Raw genomic sequence first — 15188 nt, 5'->3', positions numbered from 1 at the left:
TCAAACGTTCCCACTAAACGCTGAGATACATAAAAATGTTCATATAAAAACCTGTTGTTGGAAGGAGCTGATTTGGGATTATGATGTGATGGGGAGGGGGAGTTCTTCTTACCCTTTCTTACAGGAACTTCCACTTCTGTACAGCCTGTTTGGTATCGGAGTTTTTCTTAGTGTTTGGAGAATCCTGTTCCAATAAAATCTCCAGTGTGTATGTGGGAGTACTGAAACACATACAATCTCATGTAGAAGAGCTAATCTTACAGCGTAAGCACTCTGTAAATAGCAATCTCAGTTTTCACAGTATTATTCAATAGCGATGTTCGTTTTCCAAACATCTCTAGCTAGCCTGGCCTTTTGCCATTCCATTTCAAGATCTGTTAGTAACAGATTCTACTTGCAACACCTAAAAGAGGACTTGGGGGAAGCCACAGTCCTCCTACTTTTGGCTGTCAGGGCCTCCACGCTTTAAAAATTCTGTCTGGAAGGTGGTTTGATAGACACCGTGGAGTGGAAGTTAAAGGCATGCAAGGGAGATTGCCTTTCTACACTTGCACAGGGCAGCAGTGCCATGGCACGTGTAATGTGCCTCCCTGGGGACTGGAGAGCTTTCGCTTTACAATCTTCACAGCAAAAATCTTGCATTTGAGAGATCTGGTGTGCCAGCATTTATTTTCACCTTTCTTCTTTCCATTTTTTTTCCTTAGAGTAGTTCCTTCTCTTAGTTACACTGATGTAATTTCAGTGCCTCCACTGGAGTTTCTCCCAGGTAATAGGCAATTGTACGCTCAGGAGCTGTGTTTGAGAGTGTTATTCGTGGTCAAACATACCAGCGTTTTAAGCGCTTTCTTTGTAGCCCTGTGCTGAACCAAGCTCTTCTTAGCAGAGATCACTACTTAGCACAGAGACCTGCTAACAGTAGTGCTCTTTGTGACTACCAACATCACAAAATGTTAGAAGGGTGTTCTTATATTAATTATGTTGCTATAGCAATGTGGTACTTTGTTAAAAATTGCTGAGTGAGACACCCGGTGAGTGATGAGGGCAGCATAGAAAAGAGTAGTTGGAAAATGAGCTTTTCTGTCTGCTGGCAAATTATGACATCCTGCTAGGTAAAAAGGAAGGATGTGATGATTTGCTGATGTTACTCAAGTGTTTAGAAAGACGATGTGTGTTGCATAAAGGTTTGAGAAGTCTGCAAGAAGCAAGAAAAGTAGAATTTAACTTACTGTACCCACCCTCGGTAAAGGGGATGGGTAGGAAATTCTCTGCAGATCATTCAGCCGATGCGCTCTCTGATAATTAGTTTTGTTATTAGTACATATGTTTGGTTTTTGACTTTTGCCATGATGAGAAGAGGCAGCTTTGTTCACCAGGGAAAAGAGGGTGCTGTTCTCGGTCATATTGGCTAAATGTAACTTAAGAGCTTTCCTGATGCTCGAGATGGACATTCTGCTGTAGCCCATTACCTCTACGCACGTTTAAGATGAGAGCTGAGGTCTTGTAATTTGGTCCTGTTCTTAAGTTAAGAGAATATAACATAAGAAACCCTTTTTCTATTGCAGTTTGATCAAAGGCCTCAACAGAAAGTCAGTGGATTGTCTTGGTCCATTGCCTCATGAGCATAACTTGAGTTAAACGTCTAGGTACTGATTTACCTGTAAGTTCTAGTGCAGTAAAAATTTAAGAATATTAACCTAAAATGACATTGTTTTAAATATCTGTGAGGATGTTTAGGCCAATAATATATTTTTGTTGAGCTTCCATCTTCTCATTTGAAGGAATTTTAAAATAAAAAAGGCACACAGCCATCAGGCTGTCTGCATGAAGGAGTTGGAGCAGTATGGGTGCATCAGTATCAACAGTGACAGGTTATTGTGTGCATGTTCTGTCAGTCCATCAGTGATGGAGTCATAATAAACATACACACTATGGAGATTTGTTGGAGTTTTAGCTCCCCCATTTGGGGACATATGGGTCTCACTTGACCTTTGTGCCATTTTCTGTAATCCAGATCTTTTATTACAAAGGTAGTGCTGTTAGTTCACTGAAGGACCAGCCACCAGGGATTCTTAGTTCTTGAAAATACCTTGCTTGGACATAATAAGAATCTCAGTTTTTATCTGTCCCATCTCTACTGTCTTTTGGAGAGGCAAAGTGCAGTGTTCAAAACCAAGACCTGACATGCAAAGGTCTAAACTCATAAGTATTAAACTGGAGTAACCTGAGTTACAGGGTGACTTCAGGGTTTCTATTGCACGGTAAGCTGATACTAAAAAGTCAAATAGCAATAATTTGGACAAGTTGTAAAGTACATTGAGTAACTTCAAGACCAAAATGCCAGCTGAGCTGAGCAGACTGCAGTTTACTAGGGATAACACACTACAGTGAGTGATCTGATTTACTTGCATACTTGCATCATTAGAAGAATTGGATACTGATATTTGGGGTGGAGGGAAGCAAGAGAGACATGGCCTCTGGGCTGAAAGTCTCCTCGAGGCAAAACAGTGTCCAAGTGCTTGGAAAAACCTTTGCAACAGAGTGAGCCGCCTCCCAGAGCTGAGCTCTGGGTGCAGGGCCTTGGGTGCCTGGAAGGCAGAGGCAGCACCCATGCCTTGTGGTTATTCATGGACCCAGAGGACAAAGTGTTGCAGCATATCCAGAGCAAGGGATGCCAAAAATCTGGTGAGTCTTCATGCAAGGGGTGGCCAGACCATCTTTCACCCCGGCTCTGACGTTGGTGCCTTTTGAGAGCAGTCTGAGCTCCAGGTTCTGCCTGTACACTAAGGGCAGCCTGTGAGTCCGTACTGAAATGGGCTGTCTGAAGGGGAGCAGTGCTGTGGCAATACCTCTCTGTTTGTTAAACTCCGCAGCATTAAGCTGAGCAGGAGTCTAGCTGGTATAAGCTGTTGTGCTTCCTTTTGTTTCATTTTCATGAGCATTTGGATAGGTCCCTGAGCACTGAGGTAGCATTAAGCTTCAAAATTCTTCAGCTGTGTGGCAATAAGACAGTTTGTTTTCTTGCTGTTAAGCTGCTCTTAGATGAGGAGAGCTCTTTATGTGTGTGTGCCAGTGACTTGCACAGCCTGTGTGGGCCAATACAAGTCACACAGAGACTGAGCTCTTCAAAGGATCTGGCCATTTAGACTATGATTAACATTGCTGATCCATCCCAATTTACTTGAATAAGAGTAGGGGAAGAAGTAAAAGAATTAAAAGAGGGAAAGCAGGGGAACCATGTTTTTGTGTTCTTAAAATTTGGGTTGCTTTGTTTATTTTTAACCAACCCTGTGAACAGGCATGCATATCAGATGAGTAGTGGGCTATTTGGAATAAATCTGTTGACCTTGCTAGAAATTGTGTGAGTTTGTGCCAGTCATTTATGTTATACTCTCAAAGGGAGAAGATCTTCATTAAAAAATAAAAAGTTTGAGGATTAAGTTCACTTTGGTTTTAGCTATTGCTATCAAAGGCTTTGTTAGTATGTTGAGGTTTTGGGTTTTTGAGGGTTTTGTTCTAGCCTGTGTTCTTCATCCTCTACCCATGGGGAAGAAAAAAAAAGACACTTTGATCTGGTAACACAGAGCATTTTTATTTTATTTATGGCAAGCTGTTCCTTCAAATTCAAACCATAGCATTTGTCTGAGCTAGGAGGTAGAACGACTCTTTGGCAAGTGTAAGGATCAATAAATCAATATAGCTGCCATTATATTGGCGTAATAAAACGAGATACTCTGTGGGCTCCTGAAAACAAGTAAAAATAAAATAAAATTAAATTTGTATCAGTGAATCAGCCTAGAAATCACTTGCTTGTAGAGCCTGATGACATGTAGCATGCTTTAGGAGATAACAGGCAAATGGAAGGAAACCTGTCGCTTGTGTTGCTCATTTTTAGATGGCAGACTTACTGAAGATGATTGTGGTTTGGATAAGCTGTTCCTGCAGCTGTTTAAAAAAACCCAATGTCTCACAAATTGATGAACATTACCAATTTGATAAAAATGATCTTTAAATCAGCTCTTCGGGAAGACCTGTAGTGCTAGTTTCACTTGACCAATCTTTACTGTATGTGAAAGTCTGTCTGGTGATAGACACTAGCTCTGCCAGCGTGAATTGGTGCAGCACTGCACAGCAAAGTACTCTGTCTGGTTTTAATTGCTCGTATGTGCCCTTAGCAAATATCTAGTTCAACAAACTGATGCAAAAGAGGCTGTGCCATAAACAGTAGCGAAAAGATGAAGATCTGCGAAGCAGGCTGACTGGTTTGGGTCTTTTTTTGTACGCGTTGTGGCTGATAGAAGCAACCTCCTCTTGGCTTGTGGCATCGAACAAGTCAGGACAACAGTAAAATATTCTCCAAATGAATTCCTTGTTGTACAGCTCTGTAAATATGTGAGGTTTTGTAGGGCAGACTGTGTGCCCTTTCCAATATCCACAACAAAACTTTCTTAGAGAAAGAGTTAAATTTGTGTTTAATTTAGAATCTTCGTCTGTTAAAATATTACACAGATTGTCCTTTAGGGAAGTGTAAGAGGGCAAATGTCATCCGCACCTCATGGGTGATGGCCAGGAAATCTTTGACTGTCGGTCTCTGTTTCAGAGCGTGGCACTCAGGCATCTTCCATCATGTTTTAGGAGTGGTTTGGTTAGTAACAGAAGAGGAAATCTTTAATCACTGTCTAAACAAGTGCATTATTTTTAATGAGAACTCGGTTAAAAATACCAAGGAAGGCAGCATGCCTGCGTAAGGTGCTGCTCCGGATGGGAGGACCCTGGGAGATGGTCGGGGGGGATGCAGCAGCACGGGGTCTCTGGCAGCAGAGCACCAGGCAGGGCTGGGGAGGGAGAGGAGGAGAAGCAGAATGCATGCAGGTTATAGTCCACCTGTCTTAAATTCACAGCTTGGTCATATGATTCCAAGTATGCTGCTGGGCTTCCCTATCTTTCCTGTTACTGCTGACTACCAAAATGGCCTGCATCTATTCTGTGCCTTCCTTGGTGCTTTCCCCTTTATTGTATTAAGTAATCCAGACCCTGGCGGGGAGGGAGAGAAGAGAACACAGAAAAAGGAGAAATGTTTGATGCTGGTTTGCTGTGATCTCCATCAGGGAAGGAGCAGGGTGCACAAAAGGGTTAGTTTGGTCTCTTTTCCCCTTTTAGACTTCATAGTGCGTCTACTAAATCTGCAGCTTTATTGGCTATGAATTGGGTAGCTTTTGATCTTTTATACGCAGTAGTTTTGGTTTGGTTTTTTTTTTTTTTTTTTCCAGTGGAGCAGTTGTCATGCAGTCTCCAATTTACATGAATGCTAAACGGAATGACACAAAAATGAAGTGGTGTTGCTGTAATGAAACCTATTAATAGCTTTGCAGAGAGGCACTGACGCATCTCAGATATAAGGACTGGAATTAAAGCTGTGGAGAATAATCATCTTTGCAGAATAAGTTCTTCCAAAATGAGCAGTGAAATTAAGTGCTCAGTTAGAGAGGGTTGTGATATTTCAGATGAAGCTTCTCAAAATCAGGCTTGTTTGAGACATCTCAATTTGGGCTGACACAAACTGAGGTAAACGTCTCTAATCACTGTTGGAAGTTTTGGCCAAATGGTTATATTTGGAACACTGCCAAGCAGTATCATAGCATACCTTCTATTTTTCTTGCTAAATATTTGTTTTATTTGACAGCTGTTGTTTCCAAACAAAAAATGGGTTTTAGTGCCTTTCTGAAACAAAACTCTGGCAGTGAGAGGTGGCTCTGGATGGATGTGCAGAGGGGCTGGTGCTGGCTGGGATTCCCAGTGGAAGTGCTTTTGGGTGCAAGATGCACAGAAAGTGCATCTCCCTTTCACGGTGCTGGAGAAGGGTAACTTCAAACTGCTGCTGCACTTCTCCTCGTCCCCCCGGGCAAGAGCTGGTCTTGCCTGGCTGCCAGTGGTGAGCGAGGCGCTCGGAACTGCAGCTTGACTTCCCACTGATGAGGAGGATCTTCATTTTGGGCTATCCAAATAGGACCAACCTAAAAATGCATATCACAGACTAAATAAGTTATGCCCTCATCTTTGGGTGGTGACCTGGTCCAAGTGTGATATCCCTAAGTTAAGTGTATTAAGATTAATTTGTTGTTGATATCGTGCTGGGTAGAGGCTTGAAGGTGCTCCATGACAAAAACGTTAATTATTGAGAATGTTAGTTTAGTTCAACACTTAACCACAGTGTACAGAGCAAGCTCATAGTCTCTTGCTGGTCACCTTGGTAGAGCTCTTGAGGCTGTACTTAACTTGCAATTGTTGCAAATGTACAATTCCCATATTATCCTGTAATCCCCTAATGGAATATATACATACGTGGAATATATGCTTACCAGAACTGTCTCTGTCCTATAAAGTATGCCTAAGCCTTGTATTTTGAAATGGTTTCTTCAGAAATGGAATCAGAGCCTGTTAATGAAGCACAGGAGATTTTTGCCTTTTGGTTTCATTAAGATGTCAAGTTTATTATTCCCCAATTAGACACAAGGATAAAGAACAGTAAGGTCAGAGGCAGGATCAGAGGAAAAAATGTCACTATTTTTGACCCAGATTTCAGAGCTGCACTGCAAGATGCTGGATTTATTTGGGATTTTGAATTCATTTTAAACACACTCTTTCCGAGACAAATCTTTCCCAAAGGGTGTTCTTTGAGCTATTGCAGAACATCAGGTTGTTTTTTTTTTACCTGTGGACTCCATCAGGCTTTTTAGGTATTGTTGATAGTGAATGAAACCATTTCTGCATAGGAGTGGGGAATTTACAGCAAAGGCTTGCTCAAGGTGTAATGAACAGACTCAACAACAGAGATGGAAACAGCTGTGCTCTTAGTCCTTCTGTCCTTTACAGTTGGATTTGCCTCTCTTTCTCTAGGGTTGCCTTGATTTTATTTTTTTGAAAGCCACCTCACCTGGTATTAGTTTTATTTTAACACTTGTCAAAGATGAGATATTTAGTTCACTTCAGACAGTGCAATGTAATTGGTCTCATCTGTCAAATGTTCTCAGTCAGGTAAGGGATGGATATTTATTCTAAGAGGAGAGCACAGAAAATATGGTCTGTACTCAGGTTTCCATTATTTCTTACAGGACACAGATGTATCAGTCAAGCTGCAGCTAAAATTGATGTGGATTTTGATTATGATGGACCTCTAATGAAGACAGAAGTTCCTGGACCACGATCTAGAGTAAGTTCCCAAAGTATAGTAGTTTGTGGTTTGGATTTTTTTGTTTAGCTGTGTAACTTGCTAGAAAACAAATTTCACTCTATACCTTAAATCTGATATGAATAAACATAATTTCACAACAGTCTATGCCCACTTTTATCAAGATGCTGAGAATGAAAAGCTCATGAACAAAATACCACTCTCTGAGAGATCTGAATCTCAACTGCCAACTTCCCACATGAAGCCACTGAAAGCAAAAGAGCATCAGTTTGATGAAACATCTCATCAGGCTTGGTTACTTGTGTGATGTGAAATAATGCTTTGGTTTTGAAATGAAGCGAGAGTGTCAATTCGCTGGACGTTGTTTTAGTTTGACAGAGTCAGTATTTGGGGGGGGGGGGTGTTTGGGTCTTTTTTAAAAAAAAAAAAAAGAAAAAAAGCTGTCTTTCCAGAACCAATGTGCTGGTATGCCTTCTGTCTGTCTCTGGCTTCCCTTATTTTCAGATTTCTCTTTTCTCTGTGTAGTTGATCAATATAGAAGAGGCAGCTTTCCCTTTTTGGAAATTTATAATTAAACTGTATTTGCAGCCCATATATCTCTGCATGACACAGTTAATAGTTTTCACTGTAACGTTTGCAAGCTGTGAAAGTTCATATGGCAAATAGAGTTTCCTGCTAAGCGCATAGGACTGCAAGTTTTGCATATGATTTATGTGATCACAAAAAAGAAACACATTCTTCTTCAGTATTTGGTAACTACATACCTGAGACTCTTTGATGTTTGTTTTTCTACAGGAATTAATGAAGCAGCTGAATGGCATTCAGGTAATTTGTCAAGTTTTCTGAATTTGGGGGGTGCCAATACTGTAATTTCAGAACTTGCTTTAAAATCCTGGTTTGTAAGTTTAATTCCATACCAAAAAAAAGGTGAAATACGGACTCTGGGTTTTCACGCTGACTAAATTATATATGGTATGTAGGTGCATATGGATAAAATGGCTTTTAGTATAATTTGAATACTGCAGAATTATTTTGTTAGGAACAGTGGTTTTCTTTCAAACATTCTGTGTCCCTTCTGAGGTGTTACAAAGTGGCCAGTGAAAACATAGGTAAAGTTGAGCTTGAGCTTAAAAGTATGTCAACCTCAGTGCATATTGCCTTCCCAAGGTGATCAATTCCTCAGCCTGTGCTTCATTTCTGTAGAAAAAGTGCGTGCTTGCCCTTTTAACAGCCCCTCTTAATAGAAATAGCTCTAGAGTTAATCTCCATGCAATGAACATAATGTCTTTTTATCTTATAATATTTATCAGATTTTGCTGTATAACCATTAGTTGCACTTTCATACACATTGCTGCTTTTTAAAGTGTTTATTGTATGTTTTTTCCTTTAAGAATGCAGAAGCTGTACACTTTTTTTGCAATTATGAAGAGAGCCGAGGGAACTACCTAGTAGATGTAGATGGCAATCGCATGCTGGATCTCTACTCCCAGATTTCATCCATCCCAATAGGTAGGAGACAGTTGTACCAAAGCTTTTTCTTTTGTCCTCAAGCTGTCGTTTTCTTATCTCAGCCACTACCAAAGAAATTCGTTAATTAACTAAAAAAAACCCCAAAGCTGATGTAATGTATGCCTTGTTGCAATCAGGGTGCACCTCACTGCTGTTTATTAAGTAGTGGTGTGTTTGAATAGCTGAAGAAACTACAAATTCAACACTTAAAGCTCTCTTGAAGTACATAGTGGTACCTGGATGAAGGTCTAGTGTTAATTTGAATATGCAGGTTCCACAATTTAAGTTGTCTTTACTTGGATTTGTGTATTTTGCGATTCTTTAACATGATGTTACTGTTTTAAACCTTAACAAACATAATTTAAACATTTTAACATTAAATTACATGCTTTGGTTAACGTTTCTGTCTCAAAAGAACTGAAAAAAGGCGTTGACCGTGTGGACTGCAGACCAAACACTGAACTGTGGTGCTGAGTGAAAGTGAAGTTGGCAGGTTGGTTGGGCTGAGGAACCAAACCACAAACTTGGGAAAGTCACTTGATTTTTTTGTGAAACATGTCATGGGGGCAGAGATGCAGGCCCCAACTGCAAGGCATATAGGTTTCAGTAGGTGTTCAGTTTGTTTGCTCCTTGTCCATGGTTCCTCTTGGTTGCTTAAAAATACATTTTCACAGAAGCAAAAAGAGGAGAAGTGCTGGGGTGATTTAAAAGGTAGATGTTGTGCTATGTATAGAAACCATGATGACTCAAGATCATCCCTGCAGGCCTCCTTTATTGGGAAACTGAATTTAGTGGTGTTCAGGTTGTTACCAAATTTTTGGCATATAAGCCCTTGTGACTTGAATGGGTTTTCATTTTTCCCAATCTTCTTTGCAGATAGTTAATATTTTTGCTCTCGTGTAGCTCCTCAATAAATGTGTAATGGTTCCAGAACTCTTCAGTGTTTGTAGCTTATTTTCATCAACACAAGTTCTAGATATTTTTATCCTTTAGAGGCTGCACTGAAATAACTTTGTCATTGCTAACGTGCAAATAGGGGTGTGACAAAGGACCACAATGCTTATCTAACTTAAATGGGATTGGCTTTTAGGTTTCTAGGAAAAGAATTGCATTTAGTGTTCAAGACCTCACATTCTTCACACAAGAACTGCTGATTTGGAGAAACGATTCATAGTTCATGGTCATGTAGTTGAAGGAAAGTCGGTGCATACTCCGAAGGAATGGAATTAAGGTTGTACAGACAGTGCACTGAAGCTTTCTGACCTTCTAGTGCTTGAGGGTGCAAGCATACCTCTTTTAATACAGTTTTTGTGTATAAAATATTGAAGGGAGAAATATTTTCTTAAGGGGCAGAAATGGGCAGTGGCTTCTGCAGTTTATTTTTTCTGGTTGATTGAAACTGGTGACATAGATGTAAGACTCCAGTACCCATAACTGATCCTCAGCTAAGCAATCCAGTTCCTCCTTCACGTGTGGCAATGTCTTCTCGAAGATAAGCTGCATCTTTTTGTCCTAGAGGACGTGTCCCTCAGTCGCAAAGGAACTACAGTGCTTCATACACCTTCTCAGATAATTGGTCTATGATGTGGAGCAACAAAAAGAAAATGGAAATTTAATACTTATAGGCTGACCTAAATCTAACTGAACGCACAGCATGAATATATTTTTTTAAGTTGTACTGAATAACAGGACTGACTCTCTGAAGCTGCAGAGGTTGCTAATAATGTCCCTCTTGGTGACAGAGTTAGCTTCTAGACTGGAACAACAAAACAAGATCATAAGGTGCTTGCTAGTCATCTGTGCTTATCTGTCTGTGAGTAAATCCAATAAAACCTTTCATGAATCTGTCAGGACTCCCCAAGATTTAATAATGATCTGCTACACTAGAACATATTTATCAGCAGAGGTTGAGAGGTAATAAGTGCCTGTGTGGAGAGATAAGAATTAAAGTATAAAAAACCTCCAAGCAAAGATGTTCTGAGCTGTTTATTACTGAAAAATAAAAATTAAAACAGTTTTTTACCACATGGTTTTTGGAAAGTTGTAGCACAACATACTCCTTTAAACCTGTATCGTATCTAATAGAGTTAGAAACCCCACAGAGCCAAATGCAGGAGGGGATTCTATTGACATGTTTACTGGCAAACATCCTGGAATAGCAAATGAAACAATCTGTTTTTCAGTGCTGGGAAGGTCTGTTTTTCTTTGGGGAAATGCGGAGAGGTGTAGTTTGATATTACTGGCAGCAGCCCGCTGTTCAGTTCAAATGGATTCTTTGGGCTTTCTCCATCTCATTATTTAGCAACCTCCATTTTTTTTCCTTGTGCAAACAGGCACGTTCATGAGCCTGGAGGACATGTACTTTCCCGTCATATTGATCTAGACACACAGCAAGAGTGATGAAGCAGGTGCCCTTCTCTTAAGAGCCAGCTCTTTTAGGAATGTATTTGAGACTAGATTCATAAAGCTACAAACCCTTGTGTTGTGGCAATGAAACAAGTCATTCTGTTTGCCATTTCAAGGCTAGAGCTTTTTGACTTTGTCTACCATCGTTATATAACAGATATTTAACCATTTAGTTCTTCCTGGTGTTAGTTTTTATGACTATGAACCCACATTACATTATTATCAGTACCATAACTGATACCAGTTCAACATCTTCCTACATGCTGACCTGCTCTCTCAGAAATGGTCAGGCTTCAAGGATTCTCTTCTTCTACTGGGGCCTGTTTGAGGATGCACCAGCAGATTAGGGAGTGTTGGGAGGAACGTGAGGCCACTCAGCCTGAAGAGAATGGGAGAAACATCGTGGGTGGGTGGGAAAGGGTAAGTTACGGGTAATAGAAGCCTTGAATTTGTGTTACATAAGAGAAGATGCAAAGGTCTGTGCATGCTCTGTATCCCTCATGCTGGAGGGAAGGGGTGCTGTCACGGATGAAAGTGATTTAGTAGCAATTTAAGATTTATTTATGGTGTGAAGTAGATCCAAACAGTTGAATTTTAGCTGCACTTAATGATTGATCAATTTGGTGATTTGGCAGGATATGTTGAGATTAAAATAGTGACTTAATTGCAGATTTGAGAATGACAAGATTCATGCTAACCTACTACAAGGTATTCTAAACTGAAGTGTGTATATATGTATAAACACAAAGCATACACAGGCAGTGTGGTTGGGATATCCAGTGAAGCATTTAGACACGCGCACTCGTGAAGACAAACGTGCATGTTCAAACACATAGACAGGGAGAGAGGGGGATGGAAGAGGATAGTCTCTAGGGCTAGTGGAAGGTGTCCCTGCCCATGGCAGGGGGGTGGAACTGGATGGTCTTTAAGGTCCCTTCCAACCCAAACCATTCCATGATTCTTCATGCATTTTAACACCACCACCAACACATTTTAACATTTTAACACCACCACCAACAAAATGTTTTTACAAGCAATACCAGAGTTAATAGTTAAGCTTCCTAAGCAATGAGAGCTGTTTATAACAAACTTTAAGGTTTAGTTCAGAGATTTCTAAAACATTAGATACACTCTCAAAGGTGCTCTCAGCAGTAGCCACAGCTACAGCTCTCAGTGACACAGCTTTCAACTGTGTCATTCCCTCTAGCCTAACAAGAATTCTTGCCATGACAGCAGATGCAATGCAGGTTTAGTTGTCTGTGTCCCAAATAACCACTCGTATTATCTCCATAATAATTTTAGCAGATTCTTTGCAGCATGACATGCAGTTAAAACAATCTGGATATTTCCTTGTTTTGAACTAAAATACTCAAAACAGAATTTATAATTGATTTCTTAACACAGTAGCCTAATGCTCCATTACTCAGACAGAATAATCAAGGCTATTGTCATTCAACTAGACTGCAGAGTTCAGAAGCATGATAAGCTTTTGTAATAAAATCAGAGTGGTCTGCCTTCTTGAGCAGCAGGGAAGATGAGGTTTCCAACTGCTTCTACAAGGGAATATAAAAGATGATGTTAATCTCTGGCTTTGGCATTTCATACATTAGAAATAAGGCTTGAAATGAAATTTTCTGGGCTCCTTTGATGAAGTTTGGTTTGGTTTTGTTTTGGTTTTTTTACATCAGATACATTGGTTTACCTGTAAGCAAGTAAGCTATCCCATAGAATGACGATGGGTATAAATTAAGCACTTTTATTGTGTTAAACCCAAAGCATCCTTGGTATCTTGATGTTTCTCAGTAAAAAGGACAAATTGTTGCATTTTTTTCCAAATAAATTTTGTCAAAGTAAGGAAAGCAGGAAGGAAAAAAAAGCTGGTCATGAGAGAAAAAGTGCAGAAACTCCTTTAATATGAAACATGAATTTATCAAACAGATTTTTTTTTTATGGGATGCACAGCTGAGGTATGTAAATCTACAAATGAGAAAGATTTCCACTCGTGTTTTGGAATAACCTTGTGCTAGGTTAGAGATTTGGGTGCTTTTTAGTCCATGACTTTTAAGTGTATGGCTGTCTGTCAACAGTCTCTTCCTTCTGGTAGGATTGTTAATGATCATACGTGAATATCTGCAGTATGCAGGGGTGGAATATGCGTCTTCATGTGCACAAATAATGTGTATGTGAAAGCCTAGATAATGTGGAGGCCAGTACATGCACATCTCAAACCCGAGTTTGGCAGCATCTTGCACAGAGAGAGCGTTCAAACAGCGTTGCAGGGGATGGTGCTGATGAACACCATCCAACTGCGACAGATGTCAAGGAGCGCTGTCAAGCCATTGGCAAAATTCTGCTGGAATCCCAGGGCTTATCCCTGCTGGGTCTGCCATAACATGTGCTCATTGCACGCATCAGCAATGAAAAACCATCTCGGAGAGCAGCGCTGCTGTGCTGGTAAGGTCACCATCCGGCTGTGTCTGCTGAGGGACAAAAAGCCCTTGCTGGTGTTTTTTGTTAGTACGTTATAATGCACTGAAATTACAATTGCTAAATGAGCTTTCTTTGGGAAATGGATAAATATGTGGATTTTTGCTTGTCTGTTTATATGGTCAGCGGCCAAAGACTGGGGGACTTCATGGAAGAAAAGCATAAAGGGGGGAATATGTTTCTAAGTTGATTTTACAGTGAGGAAAAATCCAGTAGGTTAAAAAGCGCAGGGGGATGGGGAGGAAAGCTCCGTTACTGTGCTAGGAATAACCAGTCTGATATTCAAGGAGGGTAAAAATTGCTGTGAGACTAGAAGTGTAGCACTAGCTACTGTGAATGGACAGAGCTTCCCTCTGTGTTCAGGGTGTCAGAAGCCGTTTCTGAAAGGTGTGCGGGGCGGTCAGTGCTCAGCAAGAGCCACCTAAGTCGAGCAGATCAGGGTTATGGTGAGCAAGAACGGGAAGCAGCCTGCTTCAGGCAGGAAAAACTGGAGATGCTTCTACACCGCAGCTAAATGGTGATTACAGAAACAACAGCTCGTGGGCTGCATTGGCAGAACGTGGTTTCTGCTCTTAACTGAGGAAGAAGAGAGGTTCACGTGTGGTGCTCTAGAGAAACCAAATACACGTGGGAAACCCAGAAAGGAGAGTGAGCAAGCATTTAATAATGTCAATCCTGCAGTACCTGGTAGAAACTACGGTGCTTTAATCAGGCCCTACCAGGCAAAAGTTCCATGCCATGTTCATTAATTTTTGTGTTCAGTTTTTAACTTTCTACTTCACTACTAAGTACTACTAAAATGTTTTGCTGTTCACTACTAAAGTGAGCTTTAAAATATACTACTAAAATAAGTTTTGCTGTTGCCTGACACAAAATTTCTACCAAAGTTCCAGATAATGTTTTGTAAAAGAGAAGTTCTTCCTACTTTGCAATAAGTTCTGTTATTACTAGTTAAAACATACACAAGTTACACAGAAACAGTCAAGCATTAAGTTATTTTCTGGTAGTTTATTGAAACCAGACAGAAGTAACTGTTCTCTTTTGTTCTTTTTAATTAGGTTACAGCCATCCTTCTCTGATAAAGCTTCTACAGCAGCCACAAAACTTGGTAAGTGAATTAAAACATTAAGTACTTGAAGTCCTCCCCCTCCTTGTGGCAGTCTGTCTTATTTTTTCTCGAACTGATAATGGATGCTTAATGACTCAATTTAAAGTATGATAAGATCTGCTTTCTTTATTTCTCACTAGATGAAAAGAGCTTGGTAGTATTTAAAACAACACCAAAACCTCTGTGAAGCTTTACAAGAAGTAAACATTCAGGTGATGCAAACACTTGGTATGTTTGCATCCTGTTTTAAATCATAGTTCAAGCACAGTGTTTCCAATTAACCATTGTAGCAGTGTTCTTGAGTGAAGATTTTTTAGCCTGAAAGCAAGCACAGTCCTTGAGAGAGAATATAATCTTTTGAATATGAAAATGGTGCTCTAAATCTGGAATGCTGTGGGTGCGTTTGTTTGGGATTTTTGGCAGGGGGTAGGTAGTGGCTGGTTCCCATCTCTTAAGTTTGAAGTTGACTAAACCGCTGACAATGTCCTTGAA

The 15188-nt window shown here is 40.2% G+C and overlaps 1 protein-coding gene across 5 annotated transcripts in view; it reads left to right on the top strand.

The window, feature by feature from the left end:
* Positions 1-15188, top strand: part of ABAT (4-aminobutyrate aminotransferase) — a 59029-nt gene that overhangs the window by 28140 nt on the left and 15701 nt on the right. For all 5 annotated transcript variants that reach the window (XM_074919068.1, XM_074919064.1, XM_074919067.1 and 2 more), the window contains 4 exons: positions 7110-7207; positions 7982-8011; positions 8578-8695; positions 14647-14696. In XM_074919068.1, the coding sequence (XP_074775169.1) occupies positions 7175-7207; positions 7982-8011; positions 8578-8695; positions 14647-14696 (231 nt within the window). In that variant the 5' untranslated portion in view covers positions 7110-7174. The remainder of the gene's footprint in view (positions 1-7109; positions 7208-7981; positions 8012-8577; positions 8696-14646; positions 14697-15188) is intronic.

This window comes from Athene noctua, chromosome 15 (genome assembly GCF_965140245.1).
Source record: "Athene noctua chromosome 15, bAthNoc1.hap1.1, whole genome shotgun sequence".
Classification (NCBI taxonomy): Eukaryota; Metazoa; Chordata; class Aves; order Strigiformes; family Strigidae; genus Athene; species Athene noctua.
This window is presented reverse-complemented; position numbering and strand designations above follow the sequence as displayed.